The 24,459-nt window shown below is 30.5% G+C and overlaps 1 protein-coding gene across 3 annotated transcripts in view; it reads right to left on the bottom strand.

The window, feature by feature from the left end:
- Window positions 1–11,214: 11,214 nt before the first annotated feature.
- Window positions 11,215–24,459, bottom strand: part of LOC136973199 (ATP-binding cassette sub-family C member 5-like) — a 100,425-nt gene continuing 87,180 nt past the window's right edge. For all 3 annotated transcript variants that reach the window (XM_067267909.1, XM_067267903.1, XM_067267915.1), the window contains 10 exons: window positions 22,205–22,334; window positions 18,543–18,825; window positions 18,257–18,443; window positions 15,347–15,436; window positions 15,088–15,277; window positions 14,607–14,766; window positions 12,585–12,663; window positions 12,392–12,505; window positions 12,141–12,305; window positions 11,215–12,069 (listed from right to left, as the gene is read on the bottom strand). In XM_067267909.1, coding sequence (XP_067124010.1) covers window positions 11,977–12,069; window positions 12,141–12,305; window positions 12,392–12,505; window positions 12,585–12,663; window positions 14,607–14,766; window positions 15,088–15,277; window positions 15,347–15,436; window positions 18,257–18,443; window positions 18,543–18,825; window positions 22,205–22,334 — 1,491 coding nt within the window. In that variant the 3' untranslated portion in view covers window positions 11,215–11,976. The remainder of the gene's footprint in view (window positions 12,070–12,140; window positions 12,306–12,391; window positions 12,506–12,584; window positions 12,664–14,606; window positions 14,767–15,087; window positions 15,278–15,346; window positions 15,437–18,256; window positions 18,444–18,542; window positions 18,826–22,204; window positions 22,335–24,459) is intronic.

The following is a 24,459-nucleotide window of genomic DNA, read 5'->3' as shown; positions in this document are numbered from 1 at the left end:
TATTTTTTTTATATGACATTATTTATATATCAAAAGATACACATCAATGATTAAAATCACTTTTACCTATTTTACATAGAAAAATTTCTGTGGATGGTCTGAACTGTATCCACAAATCAATTCAGTCACCAGATCTGAAGCCCTGTGACTTTTGGCTAAAGAGCTTCATTTATCAAGTTCCCAACCTGTCTTAAAACATAATTTTGGACAATCAGCTTTTATCCTCAACACAGATTAATAAAAGAGCAATATTCACAATTTGTGAGTTAGCATATATGAATTAGATGAGGCACAAAGTTTATTTATTGTTTTAGAAGCACTTTATTGTCTGTATTATGTCAAAGATGATGTGTTTTAAATGCCAAAGATGCATTTCAGCCAACTGCACACAGGTCAGTTGTACCTTGCATCAGAATGCAGTTTTTGGAGCATGGATATGGAGGACACACAGATCATATCATTAATGTAATCATCAATTCCACATTCCACACATATAATTGAAATTACTGCACTGTTTCTTAACTCTTGAAATTCATTAGGAAATGTATGCAATATGTGTATTAAGGGAACAACGGTGCCAAATTTTGTTATAGTGACTGAATTTTGAAGTAAAAGTTTTTCATAAAAATAAAACTGCATGCTCAGGACAGTATGTATACCAAATTTGGCTGAGATTTGCCACCTATTCTTCAAATATGATCACCCTGTATTTGAACAAATTATGCAGCAATTTGTAATTCCACTAAATAAATGAGCCGTTTATTTTGAAAGTGGCCTAAGTCCATTTTTCAAAAAAATCAAGCTAGTTATTTTAATATTTACGTTTTGAAACAAATTGTAAATAATACATTTAAAATCACTAAGATTTTGTAAAACGAAAATTAGCTGGTATATAGAATGATAAAAAAATTTTTATTTTGGAAATGGCTTAAATCCCATTTTGAGAGTTGCAAATGGATATGGAGTATATTATGCAGTAAAATTTTATAAGATAAGAGCTTTGTTTTATTGTTAATGTAGTATTGCTCGATTAACCCAGATAATGATTTATTAAATAAAATAAATTTTTTTTTCTTTCTTGCGAAGACACAATGCAGTCTTTTTGCAAGAAAGAAAAAAAAATTACTTACAGACAATTATACGTTGGCTGAAGAGGGGCATCGGCCCGAAATGCTTTTTACATCGCGCGTTTCGGGCCGATGCCCCTCTTCAGCCAACTTATAATTGTCTGTACGTGTTACAAATACATGTGTACAAATAGCACAGCAGTTATTGGGGGTTGTTACCTCCTAAATGTTGGTGTTAAGAGCTTGTATACCATTAAAGACTGGACCGCACCTCGTTCGAAAGCATAGACAGAGTACGAGTAGTCCAACAGCATGAATCTGAAATTCGTCTACTGGCATGTTATCTGGGAGTTCCCTTGAATAGTGACTAGAGTTGTTTCCGTATACAGATCTCACACGCCGCCGCTTCAACTGCGTAATGCCCAGTGTTTTAAATCTACTGTCACTGCATTGTGTCTTCGCAAGAAAGAAAACATAAAATACGGTTTCCTCAAGATAAAATTAAAATAAATTTTTTATTTTATTGTCAAATACTAGCACTGTTAACGAGTGGACTTATAGGAAAATCTTTAAAGAAGACTAATTTACATTTCTATCGGCTGCGAAGATACTTGCCAAAAATGCAATCTTTTAAGCAAAGTTGAGGCCAAAGTTTTAAATGCAAAAATGTGTACATTGGATATTTGGCACCGCTTTCCTGTAAGCCTAGAAGTTTGACAATGGTGTTTGGAAAGTCAATGGAATCATGCTCGACATTCCAAATGCCACTGTCAAACTTCTAGGCTTACAGGAAAGCGGCACCGAACGTCCGACGTACACGTTTTCGCGTTTAAAACTTCGGCCTCAACCTTGCTAATGATGAAGAAAACACAAACCTTATGGAAGAACATGATGCTCATTTAAGACAGGCAGAATTGGCAAGAAAATCATTAAAAAAGACCAAGATTTGGCATTAAATAATCCTGATCACTATTTTGGTTTTTCTTTTGACTTGCAAAAAGCATGCCTTACCAAAGTTAACTACTTCAGTTGTGTATTACAAGCATAGTTTGTACATTTTAAATCTGGACTTTCACAACTTCCATGACAATAATGTTTACATGTGTGCCTAGGATGAAACTGTCGCATCCAGAGGTTCACAGGAAGTAGCATCATGTATCCTGAAACATCTAAAAAATCTTACGAATGAAAAGCACATTATAGCTTACGGCGACATGTGTCCAGGACAAAACAGAAATATAAAAGTCGCTTTGACGTAGTTAAAAATTGTCCAATCTGCCGAACACAATGTAGATGTCATTGACCATAAAGTTCCTATTATCGGGGCATTCATTTCTACCTGATGATAGAGACTTTCAGATTTTTAGAAATGGCGTTAAGGAAAAACAATTTATTGTTTGTCCCTAAGGAATATTACAAAGACAAAAAAGTGTCCAAAAAATAAGTTCATTTTAAATGAAATGAAATGAGAAGATTTTATTTCAACTAAGCCTCTAGAGAATGCAATTTTTAGAAGGTTAAAAAATAGTGCATCGGGGGAGAGAGAAACTTTAATAATATTCAGTTGACACCATTGTACGAAAAAACAAGGCCAATCGCAATGCTAAAATACAACGGTTTAATGGATCTATTATACTATATACCACCTGTACACCATAATTATTTTAAATCTCTCCTGTATATGAAAATTTGAGAAGAATGAATAATTAGTTGCAAAATATTATTATTTGTAATGTAACATTTCTTAATTTTATAACATAAAATAGTATATATTTCTTTTTATTTCAAAGGAAATTTATTTTTTCCACGGACTTAACTTTTCTAATTGTTAAAAAGGCATATTCCATTAATTTTGAAAGTGGCTTAAGTCCATTTATAGCCATCAAAAACATACCATTTTAGTAAAGTAAAAATAAATAATAACATTCAAAATAGTTTGATTCCATATAAAAATTAGGAGTTATCAGTGATTTAATGATGTATTACTTGGGAAGTGAAAAATAGTTTCATATTTATAATTATTATGTCATATAGTGGAGAGAATATTAAAACATCTTTTGTTTTAAGAATAAATTTATAAGCTTTTAAAAAATTTCAATAAACTATAACAATTGACGATGTAGAAACTTAGAACTTACCTCTTCTTGTAGGCTATTGTCAGAGCCTGATTTTTATTCTCCCTGTACTTAATTTCTGAGAGAACTTAGTTATTAATTTACATAATAACAATTTACAAATATTGTAAAAGGACTTCATCACTTTACCAATATATTAAAACACTTGAAAATATATTTTAATTACAGTAGCCCCTAGTTATATGAGCAATATATCAGATAAATATATTGGTTATCACGCTATCTATTTTATTGGCTAAAGCATTTTTATATTTGGAAAAACCTCTGAAAAAGAAAAGCAATATATCTGAATGAGCAATGTAATAAGGGACTACTATAATAATCTTTTATATAGAAAACTAATTCCAAAATCCATTAGAAAGCATATTCAATTAAAAAATAACAATATAATGATTGTAATTTAGCTATTTACCTATTGATCGTCCTTTAACAAATGTGCTCATTAATAATATCAAACATTTTAAATGAATACCTGTAGCTATCTGATTATCATAACAGTCTGCTGCTACCACTAGTTTTTTTTGTCAAAAGGACACAACTCAGATTTGGCTATAAATTTCATTTACCTAATTTGCCAGAGGCCCACCAGTGGCCGAACGGTTCGGTCGTGGGTTCGCGCCACGCTCGGATGGGCTGGCCACTTGGAGTTTTCCGGGTTTTCTCCATGTTTGTAACACTTGAATAGGGGCGAGTTTCCCTTACAAGACCTCCCGGAAGGCATTTCTCCTCCCGTAACATCGTGCCCTAGAGAAGGCAATGGGAAACCACTCTGGATGTAACTTTCCCTAGATACACTTCGGCACATTACTAACCTACGCCAGATGTTGCCGACATCAGGAATCTGATATGGCGTACAAAGAAGAATTTGCCAGAAAGAAACTATATTTGTAATATAAAACTAAGTCTTTATTTTTAAAATAATAAGAATTTTAAAAACTGAAAAAATTATTTTATGCTATTTCAATTTAGCTAAACTTTTTGAGACCAATTAGCCAAATTAATACAATTTAAATTTGTAGCTTAATTGGATTGGATTTATTTATTTAGCATATGGCTACACATCTAGTTAGTAAAAAGAACAGAAAGCAAAAAAGAACACAAATCATAAATGTAAATATAAATATAAGTCAGAAACATAGTTTAGGACACTTTCAGACACAATCGGGAAGTCACTCTGTTGTCCTGGATAAGATCTTATTGGACAATCTTCCAAAATATGACATATAGTCTCTCTTTCAGCACCGCAATCACAGTGTGGGGATGCAACTTTTCCCCACCTAAAAAGACTCTCCCTACATATCCCACGTTTTGTCTGAATTCTATTTAACATACTCCAAAGATTTCTGGATTGGATATACAGTAGTACAGACTCGTAAATCGGACCCCGGTAATCGGCACGATTTTCAGTCGGACTGTGTCGTGCTGAATCGAACGTTTTTTGATACTAAATTTACTTCTAAAGTATAATTTTCATGTTTTTATATTCTTCAATATATTTATTTTGTTTGTACAAAATGCAGAAATAATTTTTAACGATACGATAGCCTCGATTATTATTATAAAAATTTTCGTTAGGCTTAAAATCGACGAAAATTCAACACAAAGCGACACGCAACGGAGAAAAATTTGAACATCGGACAGGTTAATATATTTTTTCGTACATAATCCGTAATCGGAACAAATCCCTAATCTGAACAACCCCAGTCCCCAATTGATTCCGATTTTCGGTTCACTACTGTATAACTAGGACATCGCACAACTCTGTTGTATCGTGATAGAATTGAAGTGGAGCTGAAAAGAAAGAAGTCATCCCTGCACCAGTTAGGCATAGAAGAGGTGATCATTGTACCTGACAGATGCAGATAGGTGAACTTTGCACTTGCCGACCATAGGAGACACGATCTTTGTACTTGCTGACACAAAGATGCGATGTTTTCATACCTATTTTCTGTTAGGCACACAATGCTGATTTTATTTTTGACCCCTAGGCCTAAATTCTGTTAGGTGCACTCAGTCTCATCAGAGAGCATGGACATTGTCACTTTAATACTTCTACAGTGGGGACCAAGGGGCCCTGGCACCATCCCAAAGTTAAAGGAAAACAACACTAATAAATTTTCCAAACACTTTTCTTAATTAATATAAATAGAAGACACAATATAAAATTCAATTTTTATTACATATCAATTAGCAGTCACATAAAAAAAATGTTTAATGTGAATTCAATAAACTTTTCACCTTATCTATTCAACTCTGCTTCTCCAAGATTAAGTTTTGAGTGCATCACCGTACCTCTGTATATGAAAAATGAAATCATGGACTCCTATGTTTTACATTTAAATGGACCCTTGTTACATTTTTGGATTCCTCATTGCAATTAATGGCAAATGGCAAAGTTTAGTCAAAATCAATCCAACAGATTTTGAGAATGAACACAGTTCTGTAAGTCACATAGAAGAGAAGAGGCTTTCCTAACACTTCACTTCAATTAATACCGGATTGCCAAGTGGTTACTATATATCCATGTATACATTATTCAGCACTGCTTCCAAGTCAGCTGTCAATCTTTAAAACAGTAAGGTGCAAGATTAGCCCTAAAAAACTAGTTAATTATAAACAAAATTGTATAGAATCAAAATGTTACACAAAATATAAATTAATTGCACCTTCTTAAGTTATATTTGTTTTAATACAACATAGAAAGACTTGCAAAGCTTTTCCACTTGCGCAAGTGGAAAATCTTCGGATGTATGGAAATGAAATATCACTTGTGCAATGATATCGTGTATTATTCTAACTTATCTATTAAATATTGTATGAAATAGATTGAAAAAGAAAATATATACTTACAGAATTGGAAGAATTAAAAAGATTTTATTGATACTATATGTATACATTTCATTAAATAATAAGATTACAAATATATTTGATGTTCTGATATTATTTCAAGAAAGAACAATTAAAACAATCATATAGAATTATTACTAATAAGCATTTAATAAATGGCAGGCATAACTTTCAATTCATTTTGATTACAAAATTCTTTTGCATATCTTTTGCTCGATTTTTATGCCGACGTGATTGTCTTTTAAGCACTAACAAAGACGTTTTCACAAAGCATTCGTCTTAACTTAAAAATTTGTTCAAAACACACCTTTGATTCTTTTAAAATTTAAATATTTTCATCAAATTTACACGAAGGAAACAATTTTTAACAATATTATCGGATATAACAACTTTCCAACTGTTTGGCTCGGATGGAAATGTTTAAACTAACGACGGAATGTGCAGTTTGCGGCAGTTTTAGCAGCGATAAAATAAAAAATTGCCACAATTTGACGGATGAAAACAATGCAATGCAAAAGTATTTGTTCTTTTTTTTTTTTAGGTAGAAGAATTTATAAAAATGTTTTAAACCAAAATGTTCTATATCTGAAAAAAGCTGTCTTTTGACAATTAGAATTTTGTTGTATAATTTTTTTTTATATGTATAAAAATAGTAATATGATAAGATTTCATTGTTATGATTGCAATTAACGTATAATGAGCAAGACAAGGGATTATTATTATTTGAAAATGCTACATTTAGTAATATTACTTTGTGAATAAAATGAAACATAAAAAATGTTAATAAATAGATAAGTTACACTGTTGCAATAAATTGTTTTAATTTGTGTTAATGGCAGTTTTATTTCATCTGATAATGATTTTATAATTTAATTTAATTGTAAATATATTAAAACAACAACAATAACTCGATATTTAATTAAAGATATAAAACTATCATCAACAAAGTTTTTGATTTTGATTATATGGAGTCATACACCATTTATAATTGTTAAAAAAAACCCATTTCCAATTAATAATGAAGATAATTTGTTCATTGGAAAGATAAAAATACAAGAAGGATGATCCGGCCACTGTAGTTATTCGGCCAAATTAATCAATGCACCTTTGACTTTTTTAGCTAACATTTTTAACTGGTTACTGGTTCTACAAAACAATAAAAATTCTTGGAATAATGTTTCATTCTAATTATACACACTGATGCTCAGTAAGAATTTGGGCAATACCCTCCCCTCTAGCTGCCGCACCACCAAGCGTCAGTGTGTATAGAAGATATGTTGACGACATCTTCATTCTAATTAAAAAGTTTTTTCTAATTGGGTCAAAAACATCATCGAAGTAAATGTTAATTCTCTTAATTTAAGAAAATAATATTAAATATACACTAATGTAACTAAACAGTAGGAAACTTATTACAATTCTGCTTTGAAACAATCAGTATAATTTATTTCCAGTTATTACGATCTTTTCCGATGCTTGATGACACAAAAGATAACAGAGTGTCGGAACAAAAATATTTAAATGCTTATTAACTGATATGTATTCTCTTACTGCATGTAAATTATAAGATTACCCAAACTATGTTTGTATTTATTATAAATTTACAAATTTTTAAGAAATGTTTATATTTATTCACTGACTAAATCAGATTTAGTTCTATATTTTAAAGTTTTTTCCAGTTTAAAGATCCGAAAATTTCCATAAATCATATTTATAACTGATAAATTTGAAACGCTTTGAAAAAATACACGATATTGCTTATTGTCAGAGAGAGTGAACCAAAAACGAGATTGTTGTCCACAAAAATACGTAGAAACACTTGAAAATTCAACAAATGTGATACATTTTTGTCGTATAAAAATTCATAAAGTTACAGATAATATATATTTCGAGAAGTAAAAATGCTTGCAAATGAATTTCCTTCTAATCAAAGATAATACTAATTAAAATGTTACTCACGAAAAACCCGTAACCAGTGCGTAACATACAATATCAGTCACTACGAACATTTTCAAAACCCCTCCTGGGTTCTTCTTCGGGTTAAAAAATTGACTGGAACGATTTTTAAAGATGAAAAAAGGAACCAAATCACGTGCCGAACAGCATCGAACGTGGAAATTTTACGTGTGGCCGAATATTAATTTTAAAAATTTATACCGAAAAAAAATTGAATTCTGTTCCATATGCTATTATTTTTCGTCCATATTTATATATTTTAATCTATGACAAAAAATAAGGACAAATTTTTATATTGAGTAAGTTCAAGTAACCTACTTAGTATAAAAATATATAGAATTTGCATTTATTAAAAAATACTGTTATTCAATTTGCTGGCAGTCTTTGATTTCAATGTCCCGTAGATATTCTACATCATTTTTATTTAAAGAGAACGAATTTATAATTATAGTTATTACGTGAAATAATTCTTTACAAATTGCAAAATTTTGATAAATTGTGTTTTAAATTTAACAGATTTTTATCGTAACTGATACAAAGACTTTAAATATCATTATGAGACTGTTATAATGATTTTTTTACGTGAAATAGACTTTCTAAAAATTGACAAATGCTTCAGCTGTTACCAAATTTTCAACATTATTATTAATACTGTGATAAATTTTGTTGTAACTTCATCTTCCAAAATGACTTACACTAGCTGTAATGGACATTGAAATTCGTTATCAGCATTATGGTAAAGAATTTTCGGTTAATGTTACCCTAGGTATACAAAATGGTGGTTCGTCTCCGATTCCAGCAATCAGAAGACAGGGAACGGTGGGGACGCACGTTATAACCTAACCTAACCTATTCTAATAATTTGGTTGCTAATAATTATGGTGATTTATTAGAATAGGTTAGGTTAGAACGTGCGTCCCCACTGTTCCCTGTCTTCTGATTGCTGGAATAGGAGACGAGCTGCCATTTTGTATACCTAGGGTAACATTAACCGAATTTTCATTATATAATTTTATATTAATCCAAAATATCAGTTTATTTGTATACAAAACAGAAATACAAAATTTCCGAATAATTTTCCTGTAAGCAATAAATGATAAGTTTTGTTATATAACTATTAATGATTCACTTTTCATTTAATAATTCAGTAATATCACAGGATTGTGTAACAGAAAGAATAAGTGTGCTGTTTTCTATTGAATAAATGAACCAAAACAGCAAAAAAAAATAATGAAAACAAACTTACAAAATGCTTTTCTAACTGCACGCTTCAAGAATATAAACATTCAACATTAATTAGTAAATAATGAATTAACAGATATTTATTGAAAGACAGAATAAAAGGTTTCAAATCAATAATGAATAATAATTCCCTAGTAAAAATTGCTCATTAATTTATAAATATTTTTCTCAAATATTATTTATTTTAATTATTTTGATTGATATTATAATTTTACTTCCATATGCAGAGAAGTTGTATGTGATAATATAACTAGATTTAAAACATTTTGTATGAGCATAGAAAAATAATTGTTTTTTTTCAAGTATTTTAGACATAGAACATATTGGTTTAGCTTCTGAAAACAGAATAATTGGACATTTTGTATTATAGATGCACATCTGATTATTTACACTGGAATATGAACTATTACATCATCAAGATTTTAAAAGATAAAAGTTAATAATAGCTTATGATTTGAGATCTGAGAAAAGATCTATCAAGGCACTAAATAAAGTAAACATTTTAACAATTCAACATTGAAAATGGACATGAATATAATTCAAATGTTGCTAATCTTTCTGTTTCACATCTTATATTCTGTTCTCTTATTATCAAATAAATCAATTTTATTACCAAAAATGCAGTGGCATGCCGTCCTTGGAAGCGGTGGAAGCGCCGCTTCCCTTGTATTTTCTAAAAAATGAAAATAATCGCACAATATGTATTTATATTTGAACCTATCTTATTACAAATTTCTATACTACATGTGAAAAAAACAATAAGATTGCTATTGTATATTCAAATATAAATTCGTTTATGGATATTCCCAATGGAAGCGCAATATTGTCGAATATGGGACAACTTCCACGGTGAAAATATTTGAATGGTGTAAAGCAGCCAGATTATAGGCATTCGCGCATGCGCTTTACAGAGCACCCAACCCTCACGTGATTTAGCTGGTGGAAGCTATACACCAAAATATCGTATAATGTTTCCAATGATTCTAACCAGGATCGGTTCTGGGCTATTAGCCACCTGCCTGCTAGATATTTGGCTGCCCTCACCCCATCATGTGAATCTCTAGTAGATTTATAATTTTCTTTAAAAGTATATTCATACAATTGAAGAATATTTTGTACCAGGTATGTATATTCACCACACATTTTATTTCACCGAGTAAGTTTTTATAATTTTATTTTTAATTTTAGCCCTTTTATCATGGCTAGCGACTCAGAATGTAATTGCGATATTAAAAAGTTTTGGCTCAAGACCATATAATGAAAAAGAAAACATTACTAAAAGAGAAAGACCAATGCATAGATTCAACACTTCAACAAAAAAATTTGTTCAGCATTTTCACAATAAAATTTATGAAGACATAAAATGGCTCTGTAGATGCATAAAAATGCAAAAATTGTTTTGTTGGCCTTTCTTACTATTTTCAAATGAAAGTAGTGTGTGGAATAAGAATGGCTTTGACAATTTGAATAATTTTAGTAAAGCTGGCAAAAGACACGAAAATCGTAAATGTCAAATCAATTCTTTTGATAAAATTGAAGCAATTTGGAAATCAAAGCAGAATAGAATTTAACATTAGTAAATAATATAAAATAAATACTGAAAATTATAACGAGATATATTATACCTATTAGCCATAACTATCTAAATTAATAGTTTAAATAAAATTGCCAGGACAAATAAAAAAAAAAAATATTCCTTTAGACTATACATACGACGACGAGTTGAAGTCCATTCATCCATATTCATCCTGGCAATTTTATTTAATGTAATTATTAATTTTATTGTTGTGCCACCGATAGAGGATTATTTTAACTTTTTTACATTTTATGGCGGACAAGTAGCCTACAATAAAAGGTTGACTCCGCCGATGGAATCGTTATTACCTCAAACAGTGTGTGAAAGGACTGAATGGACTTCGACTCATCTTTGTATGTATAGTCTAAAGAAATATTTTTTTCTGTAAATTAATAGATGTTATATGTTTTTTATCAAAGCAAGAATTGGCATTTAGAAGGCATAGGGAATCTATTGAATCTAATAATGGAGGTAATTATATTGAACTTGTTTATTTATTAAGTACGTCAAATAATCTATTAAAAATACATTTAGAGAAGTCTACGGTTTTTACTGGCTTATCGAACAAACGAATACGAATAACTCTAGACCATCATTGATGCAATTAACCGATTGCCCCTGGAAGTCTGCTTCTTATAGAAACACAGCTTCCCTCTCATCAAAAGTCACGGCACACCACTGCAAAAATTAATATCGGATGTATGGAAATAATCTACAATAAATAATCTTTTAGAACTTTAAAAGATTTAAAAAAAAAACTTGGATATAAAAAATATATGTATATACATATGCAAACACACACACACACACACACAGAAACAACTTTCTTCTTATCATTTTATAAACAATATGGAAATTTTTAAGGATTGCACTAACTGTTAAGATTTTATCACATAAATGATTATCACAGAATTATGTCTATAATAAATAAATGGTGGTAATATATTTGCAAAACTTCAGCACCAAAAAAGTAAATTTTCAAATATAACCATTACCTGTTTATAGTTGAACTAGATATTTATATGAGCAATCACAATGTTCGTAACATATTAATATTAAAAAAAAATCTAAAAAACATACTACTAATAATCTATAAAGATAGAGAAATATTATAATACTGTTATAGTTAATGGCAGAGTAATTTACATAATCTTTATTCATTTGATTTTCTCATTGCATTTATCATGGAACGAAATATTGATCCTTCCTGAGATAAAAGATTTGTTGGAGTATCAAATTCCACAACCTATAAAAATTTTTTAAATTTAATGTAATGCATTCTATAATAGAGTAAATAATCGTATTTGAAAGCCTTACTTTTCCAGAATCCATAACAATTACTTTATCACTGGACCAAATAGTGTTAAGTCTGTGTGCAATAGTTATAACTGTACATGCTTGAAACATTTCTTTGATCGTTGCCTGAATCAAATGATCTGTCTCTATATCCACTGATGCAGTGGCTTCGTCCAGCATTAAAATCTTTCAAAATAAAAAAAAAAGAGCTTTTATTACTATTACAAATTCATTTCACATCTTTTTAAAATTATAAGAAAAACAAAACATACTTTATTCTTCCTTAAAAGAGCTCTGGCTAAACATAGAAGCTGTCTTTCACCTATTGAAAAGTTTTCACCATTTTTCTCCACTGTAGCTTCCAACTGTTTTTCTTCTTGACTGATCTAGGTATAAATATATAAAATTATGATTAATGTTTAGACTGTCAAATGGCTAGAGACAGATAAGAATTTATTTTTATACTTTATACTTAAGATGTGCTCTGTCCAACACTTCCCATAATTGATTGTCTGTATGTTCTGAAAAAGGATCCAAGTTATACCTGAAAAAACAAATTGAATTTAGTAAGAGTTTGCAAGTTTTTCCCTTAAATAAGAAAAATTATCCTACAAAATTAAATTGTAAAAAATTATAGACTTAAGTTCAAAATCTTAGTTTAATAAACATCTACTGTGATTTGTGAATTTAATAAGCATTATTAACATGCTGTAAAATTACTGATAATTCTTGTTTCTTATATCTACGTCGCATTACTCAAAACTAATTTTATAACAGTTCTTTGTTAAACAAAAAATAATTTTTATCTGATTACTATTTTATCTGTTAACACAGCTCTGAAATCATTCATTCTCAACTATATTTTGCTTATATGTATGATCATACTTTTTACTTTGACACAGTGGGGTAGCTATGGTTCTCCGGGCCCAGTGAGGAACAAGATTTGCGGGCCCCCCAAAAAAAATTTTTTTGGCAGGAGTGTCCTTTTTCCGTAATGGTAATCGGGAACATCCAAACGAAAACAAGTAATTTTTTCTATAAATTTCGGCTTTTGAATTTATTTATTCCATTAAAAACATTGCATTTAGATGTTCAATTTCTTTTGTTTGATGAATGATGCATTAGGTATTTTTTTGTTTTGTTTATGTAAATGGACTAAAATATTTTTGTGTAGTGGTTTATATAGTGTATAACTAGATTACAGTTCAGTTGCTGGTTTTCCTGTGTTACAGGGGCTTCAACTTGAGCATCCACATGCCAAATTTTGTTTTGTTCTGATTGCCACAAAAAATTTTTCGGGTTTTTCTTTTCTTGTGATTTTGGGACCCAGTGCGGACCGCACCTACTGCACCCCCTAGCTACGCCACTGTTTTGACAGATTATTTCTCAATATTTTAATAGGGTGTTATCTCTTGGTAATGTCAGAATCCTCTTCCTATTTTCTATTTTCATCCTAACAATATTATGTCTCATCTTTATGCACATTTATTCTTAACTTGTTTCATCATTTTATTTACAAAAAAGCAAGATTAATTTATGATGTTGAAATCATCCTATATTTAAGTTTCTAAATATTTTTAAAATCTTTGTAAAAAATTTATAGCATACAGCTTAATTAGTTTTTATTGTTGTTATTATTCTGAAGGCATTTTGTACATTTTGAGATAGCCTTTCTTTCTATACAAGCATTACCAGATATACAAGCACTACCATTAAAGCCAGATGAGGTTTATTGAGTTGTTTATATACAGTATATATATACCGTATTTTACGGACTATAAGACGCACCTGAATTTTGGAGGCAATTTTTCGAAGAAAAAAGTGCGTCTTATAGTCCATAAAATACGGTATATATATACTGTATGTATATACACACACACACACACATATATATATATATATATGTGTGTGTGTGTGTGTGTGTGTGTGTGTGTGTGTGTGTGTGTGTCTGTATACAGTTTATGCATTTATAAAAAATGAATGAATAAGTAAATAAATACATTAATTTTCCAAAAATCCATTTTATTATTTTCATAATACTGCTTATATTACATACCTGATAATATCACACAGATTAATATGAACAATATTATAAAATGGAATAATTTCAAGCTTATACATTTACACTAACCCTAGACATATTTATTGGTGCAATGTCCAATTGAGTAAAAGATAATGAAAGAAAATATTATTTATTAATTATAATACTGAATATAATTTTAAGTAAAGATTTCATAGCAAAAAATAAATAATTAAAATGGTTTAATACTTGTTTTATTTGAAAAATAAAGCAAGTATTAAAAGTTGTCTGAATTTGTCCTATATACTAACAAAGAATGTATCAATAATACAATTTTATAATATAAACAATATAAGATAATGTTTTTAGTATATATTTATATACTTAAGAATTATCTATCTTAAGTCATTTGCAATACAAATATTTTTAATTAAATTTTAAATGCTAGTATTAGATTTTAAAGTTACCTGACAGTTCCTTCAAATAATACTGGATCTTGAGGTATGACTGCTAAAGAGGAGCGTAACTGTTTCAATCCTAAATTTTTTATATCTATACCATCAATATGTATACTTCCAGAATTTAATTCAACTAGTCTCAATAAAGATGACAACAATGATGATTTCCCTAAAATATAAAATACCTTTTGAACAAACTGAAAAACTTTATATGGAGAAACATTTGATATTTACTTGACAGATAAGGCAACACAACACAAAAGTGATCTACCAAGAAGGGTGCCTTCCAGGAAGATTTTCAAGTGGAAAAGTGGCCCCTATTTAGGTGTTAGACAGTGAAGAAAACACAGAAAACTCAACACAGCCATCTATTGGTCAGATACAAACCCAGGACCAATTACCATTGTTCAATGGTTTTATCCGTGAGCCTCAAGAGAAATATTAAATATATAGATATTATATACATTTACGTACATACATATGCACATACCCGCTCCAGTCCGACCTACAACTCCTATTTTTTGTCCAGCTTCTATTTTAAAATTAATGTTTTCCAATACTAATGGAAGATCTTCTCTGTATCGAAGACAAACATTTTTAAATTCAATTCTTCCCATTTGAGGCCAAGTACATGGGGCAGTGCAATGTACATTATATTCAGGAGCTTCTTCAGCTATTTCCTAAAAACGTCATTCAAATATATTATTTTAAAAAAATCTAGCTTAAAATATAATTAAAAATATTATTACCAAACAATAAGAAGAAATTCTTTCCATAGAAGTAAATCTTGCAAGTAACTCAGATTTCATTCTCATCACGTAGGGCAGAAAAGTGCAAACCTAAGATAAACATTTGCCATTAACGACATAGTAAAAATTTTTTTAAAATATACAGTAATTAAAAATATGTTTTCTATTGAACCTTTAAAACTATGAGATTTTATTTCAAATTAATTTATCGTCATCTACATCAGGTAAAAATGGAGACTAAGAAGACACATTTGTTAGGCTGTCAGTAGTATATTTTTAGTGAAATTTAAAATATTTGGTATGATAAAAAGCACCTATAGCTATAAGTTGAAAATTTTTTATTTTGTATGTTCCATATAATGCAGTAGCAATGAAAATAAAACATAAAAATACAAAGTGTTATATACACATTTTAACATATATTTATTATAATATGACAAGTGTTTAACATCAAATAAAAGCTACTTGAAGCTATGATTTTCAACTAAACTATGTTCTAATTATATAAATTTTAAAATTGTATTTAAAGATTAAAAAAAAACAGCTTTTTATTTATTTTAAAAACTCTCTAGTCAACACATTGAAAAAATTAGTTAATTAACCAATTCTAGGAGAAAGAAAAGCAAATTACTGAACAACTTTTAGATTTCTTTTTAGTGTAAACAGTCAATTTTCCATAAATTGTTTATAAAAGCAACAACAAGATTAAAATAATAGTATTATCAATTTTATTACTTAGCGATTAAGAACTTGGAGTGTGACTGGAGGGTCGGTACCTCCTTGGTACCTTGTCAGGACTGACATCACCGTGTCCCAGGTGACAAGGAAGCCGAGATAGCATGTTAATTCGGCCATGCAAGCAGCCGCATACACAGGTGATCTGGTTCAGGATGGAGATGAGATGAGAGACAGCGAACCGGAAGTGAATCACTTGGATACCAGGTTAACAACCAATAACGATTTAATTTCAACAGAAAGGAATACATGATACAATACAATAGACCTATCGGGATAGATATACAGTTTAACCTGATTATAACGTCATCGGATGTAATGACAACCCTAATATAACGTCAAATTTTTATCGGTCCCACGATTTTACTATACTAGATAATGTTAAAAAACCCACTTGTAATGACATAAAACCCTGTTTTAATGTCATATTTGAAGCACTCTCAAATTTACAAAATTAAATTACATATTTTATTTAACAAAGAAAAACTACGTGTTCAGTCCTAGGGTCAGAGTTCACTTCCTAGAATGACTGTGGGTGGTGCTTTCTCCATCTGACTTCAGTGGGGTGAAATTTGCCACTGTTAAATGATGTGACAATTGGTTATTACATACTCATTTTTAAATTACTTTATGCTAAATTGTTAAATATTCTATTGTTTTTAATATAATATATTATATCAAATAGTTTATAAAGAAATAATTGAATTATTTTTAATTGGCATACATAAATTTAACCTTTTGTTGCCTTTTGATTCAACATTATTCTCAAAACCGGAAGTTCTGCCATTATTGAAACTTAAGACAAATAGAAACGATAATAAATTATTACTATCATAATAGATACAGTATACTGCATTACCATTAAGAAATAATTTTACGATAATACATACGAAATTAAATTAGAATAGAGTTTATAATAGATTCTTAAACACACTTGGTACTTTTTATGGGACTGAAATTATGACCCAGCAGATAACGACACATGGTTATAATGCCGAAAAATTGCCGGTCCCGTGGATGACATTATAAATGGGTTAAACTGTATATAGATTTAGCCTATCAAACTAGCAGTTGCAAGAGAGAGCGTTTACATGAGGTTCGCATGGCGATAAACACCTGTCCAGTTGTAGTCTTCCTGTCGGAGAGGATGAGAACAGTTCTGGACACCGGGTTTGAAGATGAGGTTATTCCAATTTGGCAATGATAAGATATTCTGTTCGGAGGCACGACAGATTCGGGTCAGAGTAATATAATCTGTTTCAGAGGCAACAAAATTAACGTTATCTGGTGAGTGACCAGTGACGACTAAAAACGGTGGTTCGAACCCCACACAAACTATACAAATTGTGTTGATGATGACTCTCTCACTTGTCATCACCTCCTTCCTTTTATTAGGGGGCTTCTTTTAGGTTTTTCCGATGACTTTGCTAAAATTTTAGTACATCGGGGCCAATAGTTAAAATTTCACTCGTAGGTTCTGGGTGACACATTGAATGTGTCACCCAGAACCTTTGTTGGAGGTGACACATTCAATGTGTCACCTCCAACAAAGAAACAAGTCCTTGGGAAACAGTTTTAATTGTCTTTCACTAAATTTTTCCATTTTGTCTTCCTCTAAATTTTTTGTAGAAAAACAAACATCAAACAAAAGGGCCCTACACCACATTCGGCTCTCACAGGAATATGTAATGAAAGTTACACTATATACTACACTTGTTTATTACCTTAAAAATTAGATAATTAAATTTTTAAAAATCTGAAAAATAATGATCCATACCGAACTTGGATCTATGAATTTTATATGCAAACCAAATTATAAATTTAATTACATCAAATATAATTGATAACTTTTGATATATTATTCAAAAGCAAAAATCACCACATACGTTAATTTAACTTAATTTTTTTTAAAACTGTCTGAATTTTAATATTTAAAATGGTTTCATCTATAAACATGCAATTACAAAATGTTTTAGAATAATCAATTTTAAAAGAATGTTGATATTTTATAGCTAATATAGTATGAAAAATTAAAGTAACTGTCATACTAAAAGATGAAAATCTAAAAGTTTTTAAAAATTAAACTTTGAGAGGCAGTTTGAAGTGCATTAGAACATCTGTACAATATAATATGCAGTATATTAAAAAATCTTATATTATTAAAATAAAAGTTACCTGAAAAAGTGCAGCAAGAACTAAACCTGCAGATCCTGCAGATGTATGATCTTTCATAAAAACAACAGTTAATGCTGCAGCGCCCATAACAGAAATTCCGACAATTTCCATTCGAAACGTAAACCATCGATTGGCCAGATAAAATATTAAGTGAGACAAAGAATGCTGATTTATAAAAGAATAAAACCTGTCAAAATATTAATTTGTATATTTCACAATATCACCTTGTAAACATACAAAAAAAGAGATTAGTTTTACCAAATTATAAAAAAAGAAAATCATTTACCTTTCTATAAACCATGATTCACAGTTATATGATCTAATTATAGAGAGCCCTTGGAGAGTAGTGGTCAAATGAACAATGACAGTTGATCGTAAAATATTATCGAGCCGTTTAAATTCCTGTACTCCAGTATTTAACCACCAGTCCAAAAGTACAAATAAAGAAATAGCCAGCAATAGTGCAATTATAAACATGTGATAGATTGCCACTGATATAACAAATTGTAAGAAAATGAACAACAGGCTCTGAATTACTAATTCCAACAAGAATGGAATATGAACATCCACTACAGAAAAAATAAAAATAAATTAATTAACTTGTTAAAAATACTTCAGACAAATTGTATGCAATGCAATTCATACATAAAATAACATTTACTGAATTTTAAATTAAAAGAAACATTCCGAATTTATAAACTATTTTAAAATATAAAATACAAGTAATTCATTTAAATAACATTTAATATAATTGTTATGTAACAGTCATCTGCCATGAATTATATGTAAATATAGTTTAGTTATAGTTATTATTTGTAGACATTTCTGGAATGTTCTCTGTTTTTACTTTTTCTTGCTAGTTTATTGCTTACAGGGAATGAACCCAGTGGAAATTGTAGGGGAGCTGTAAAAAATGGGTGGATGGAAGAATGGGGACATTCTTTTTCTCTTGAAGGTGCTTGAGTGTGCAGAAGGAAAGCTCAATAAGAAGACAACTAAGTCATGGTGACTCCAAAGTATAGCAAAGATCAAGACAATGGAATCACAAAAAGAAAGGAAATTCAATGACATGATGGAGGATTGCTGACATTGCACTATCCCCATTTTATGTTTATAAAGACAATGATCTTGCCTTCATTCATTATTTTGGGCTTATGGCTATCTCTCTGACAATGAACCTTCTAATTTCTCCTCCTTTCTCATATTTCCATCTTCTTTAGTTTTAAGTAGTTTTGTAGGGATTGCAAAAACGCGTAAAAATGGTGAATAATTATAGAGTTCCAAAGTCGGGCAATTTCGAAGAGCAACTCAGGTCAGGAACAAGTGTTGGTGATGTAAACCAGACACGAAAGAAACTTTCCTAAAACTTATCTTGAAACAAACACGACACAATAATGAATGATTGAGGGGATGTCAACCGAAAGAGAGGGAGCTTTGTCCAGATGCTTATGTACGAGTGTCAGAAACGGGAAACAAAGAGGGGTAAATGGCCACAGAGACGTCTGGCAGACCACTTGGGGACAAAATGTCAGAGAGAGGGCCATAACAGCGGAAAATACGAGCACGAACTTCAAAGGCTCTGTCAACACCTCTCGGAACTCTCCCGACCCAGATCGGTTTCGGGTTTCGCATAGAAACAAAGAAATGACCAATCAGGGTAAGGGAGAGGATGAACAGGACAATCAAAAGGGTGAGATTCGGGGGGGAAAATCTTATAAAACTCCCGAGTTGCAAGGTCAAGGAATTTGCTCCTCCGGTCATTCTTGGAAAAAGTGCGGCTGTTCTCCTCTGGACCAGTGTCACCTCACGGATGCCAGGACCTACGTTTGCCAGCTGACCACACCATCCAAGCCTCCTGTCCAGTGCAGCAGACCTTTAGCCATCCAAGCCCCAGGCACGTATTTTCGAAACACGGACTGCAGCCAACCACGGACAACCCAAAACCATTGTCACCAAGTTGATCTAGATCGCATTGTGTAACAGTATTATGCAAGTTAACTTAGTTGTTAGAATAAACGGTTTTGTGTAAGACATTTGTCATCTTTGTCTCCTACCGCCACCACCCACATACGATTTCAACCCTAGGTTTTCCTGATGCGTGATTAACTGTTTTCCCCTGGAAATCGGCGACCTTACAGTTTTAACATAGGTTTTAAGATTGAAAGCTTATGCATTAAACATTTGTCACAATTATTAAAATTGTGTAACAGAAATCATAAAATAGATTTGTGTTTTTATATGACAATATTTTTGTTTCTTCAGCATGTGCTGAAAAAACAAAGTAAATAGGAAGACACGGTTTCAAATTTATTAAGTGACAATATTTGTTGAATTCACTTGAAAATCCGAACATATAAAATATCTCACAGTTACATGTATATGCCTTTAAAAAAAGACAAAAATTCACCATAACACAAAACTTATATAATAATTCTGTTATTAAAGTGATATACTGTAATGATAATCATACTTGATGCTAAAATTGTAAAAGCAATAAAAAGCACTGTCTTTCAGCATTACACTACTTTAATCCAAACAAAATAGATATGCAAGTAATTTCAACACTGCATTAATGTCATCTTCAGACAGGATAACATATTGTAACAGAGGAAGAGAAACTTTAAATTTTACATTCCTTATAATTAACTTGGCCAATAGGACAGAGAGAGAAAAGCCCATAGATACACCTTGTTTTTGCAGGTAAAATTGGTTGTTCAAACAGAAATAATAATGACCAAACAAACAATTTTGGGTCAATTAAATCTTTTATCTGATAAAAGTTGCCATACAAGTAAAATTTTCAAATTTAGAAAATTTTAATAAAAATATATTAGCTGGGACATAAACATACTTCAGAAAAAAGTCATAAAAGAATTCTTCTTTGGACATACCTGTATAAGTGTCTTTCATCCGTTGTCCCTTTGTATGCCTTTAGGATTAACAATTTCACCGGTGGAGATGACCTTTCTTTTGGGGCTACTATTCCCTGCCTCAATATGTAAAACATTAAAAAAGTTCCCTCTGGCAGCAGCTTGCACACTTTTAAAAAATAATATATTTAATAAAAATATTTAAATAGAAAAATATAACTTTTTCTAAAGTACGTTTATGACCCCACTAATATATTTTAATTAAACATATTATATTTTTTAAAGTGTGCAAGCCACCACCAGAAGGAACATTTTTTAACATTTTACATATCGAGGCAGAGAGAATAGTAACCTCAAAAGAAAGGTCATCTCCGCCAGTGAAATTGTTAATCCTAGAGGCGTATGAAGAGACAACAGATGAAGGACACTTATACAGTTATGTCCAAAGAAAAATTCTTTTGTAAATGTTTTCTAAAGATACAAAATTTCATTTGTCCTGGCAATTTTTTATCAAATGTATTTATTATTTTTTTAATTGCTGTTGCCAGAATGATGTTTTTTACGTTTTACATATTGAGGCAAACAAGTAGCCTCAAATGAAAAGTTGACTCCACTATGGAACTGTTAATTTCCTCATGTGCATGCAAAAGGACAAAGTGAGAAGACACTTTTATGTACAGGGTGTACAGAAACTCGCTGTGTACTTTTCTAATCTAATTTAATTGTCCCAAAACTGTTTGTTTGGTCATTATTTCAATAAGAAATAATTGTGCTTTTACTGCTGATATGCTATAAATTATCAGGAATATCTGACATTTCAAAAACATATGAATGACGGGAATCACAATAATTAGAAAACAAAAAATAACTTGAATTAATATGCTCAAATTTATAAACTAAAGAGGAATAGCACCTGAAATAGTCATTTTACAATAAAAGTAAATTTCACTGTAACAAAATAAAAACTGTTGTTTTGTTGCATATTAGAATAATTTGAATAAAATAATTTAAATTAAATTAAAATTAAAGTTAATAAAGATATGCAATTTACAGATAATAAACAAAAAAAAGGCATTACTTTCATCAATATCTTTAGAAAATCTGTTTAATATTCTTCCTGAGGGTGATGTTTCAAAAAAACTAATTGGAGATCTCATAATTCTTTGCAGCATTTGCTCATGAAGTTTACTGGCAGCTCTCAGAACAATCTAAAAAGTAATAATATTTTCTTGTATATTACAGTAATAGTTAAATAAAATGTTAATATAGAATACATTTCAGTTTTATATTTTTACAATTGCTTAGCATTATATCTTCATAAATTACTTACAAAAATTGTGTAGAAATTAAAATAAACAATTTATTAACACAAACTTCTAGTACGTCTAATGTAATGCTAGATTCAAAACTACCAGTGAAATTAATATTAATTTTACTTATTTTAGATGTTTAAGTACTGTATTTATAAAAAATAATAAATAATTCTCAGGGAGATAAGGTGTTGTGGAAATTAATTAATACCCAGCTAGATGCTTCTTAAGTATTAAGTAAAATGACTTGTTTATTAGAAAATGGTTTTTGTTAAGAATTACAAAACATTTATTTAAATGTTTTGTAATTCTTAACAAAAATTAAGTCTAATTACTGTATTTTTATTAAATGAAATATTTGTTGCACTTCAAATTCGCTGTTATTTTGTCATATTTACGAGCACCAAAGTCAAAGTTCATCTTCTTGGTCCGACATGTAAACTCAGGCCATCCAAGGCTTACATTGATTATTTCTTATCTTCACAATGTGTTTATTTTACAAAATTTCTTTCTCCAGTGAAAAACATTTAAACAACACAGTGAGAAATTTGGACCTCAAATGGAGCCTCATGCACACTTTCATATCCAAGCTTTCAGCCAGATTTCAATAAAACAAGAGATGTTGGATATCAACCATAAAGTGGACATTCAAGAGTCACCACACCTCAACAGGACTACTATTTGATTTCAGCAGTGCATTGTGACAGAAAAATATCTGGTAGGTAGTTCTCTGCAGAGCTGTTACAGCCACCACTTTCTTGACAAATTTCTACAGGAAACTTGACGCAAAAGGTCTTCTTTCTGGTTGTCCAAAACATTGTGTTCCATTAACTCCCGTAAAAAGATATTAGTTTATGGTAGTGGTATCATGGCTTGGAGTAGCAACAAGCTTAATGGCTGCACTGAGCTCTATGTTCTTGTAAGGGATGCTATTGCAAGAAGTTAGAGAGACAAGGTTTAGGAATCCCATATGAGACTTTACAGATGCTGAGGGTGAGATTTCATTTTCATGAACAATAATGCTTGGGCATACAGATTGTACTCATCAATGACTTTTTTGACAGTAAAGATATTCATTGCATAGAATAGTCAAAATCTTTGGACCTAAATCTTATATAGAATATGTAGGATAAACTTTGCTCTCAACTGAGTCAATAAAGGCCATGAGACACTAGGCAATTTCTTGCTTGAGAGACATGTCTCTGAACAACAAAAACTTGTTGATGTTCAGCAATGTTTGGGCACATGAAGAGACAAATTGTCAAAGTCATACAATCAACAATTTTTACCTGGTAATCCTAAATCTTCATTAACAGCGTGAAAGCATGTTTCTTTGAGTACCTTGTCATGATATTCTTTAATAATGTGGTTATAAATTGGTTCATACAACAGAATTAATAAAATGAAATGTCGTATCCTATCAACTGTCCATGACCAACTATCGTCCATTTTTATTTTTGTGTTGTAAACAAGAGCTGTACTCATGTGATAAATCTACATGTGCTTATTGGTTACAGCAAGTGACAGGACACTTTTTGTCTCCTGTCACTTGCTGGATCAAAGCAATTTGGCTTCCTGATAACCACTCCCTCACTGCCTGGGGGACACATTTTTCTATTGCCTGATGACATGTCTCTTACAAAAATTGCTTAGTCTGTCACAGCCTTAAACAACATTACAATAAATATGAGCAACCACTATACAGAATGTGTGCAAGAGACAACCATATATCATATGAATCATTTTCTGTACAAAAGGGTCTATGATAATGTTTAATATTTTCCTTGTTTTTGTTAAAGATATAGAATTCTGATGTGAACAAATATAAATTAAATATGACACAGAGAACAATATTATGAGCTTTTTATATTAAAGAGTACTTTTGTCTACTTTATTTTAGGGTTCTTCATTTACAAGATATTTGAAAAGAATAATCTGCAGCAGAGGTATTTAACCTTTTAGCTTCCTCAGATCACATTTGAAGAAAGAAAAAATTGTCTTGGGTTGCACAAACTATAAAACT

The sequence above is a fragment of the Centruroides vittatus genome, unplaced genomic scaffold (genome assembly GCF_030686945.1).
Source record: "Centruroides vittatus isolate TY-2023 unplaced genomic scaffold, ASM3068694v2 contig_1074, whole genome shotgun sequence".
Taxonomy (NCBI): domain Eukaryota; kingdom Metazoa; phylum Arthropoda; class Arachnida; order Scorpiones; family Buthidae; genus Centruroides; species Centruroides vittatus.
Note: the sequence above shows the minus strand (reverse complement) of the source record. Positions and strands in the feature narration are given on the sequence as shown.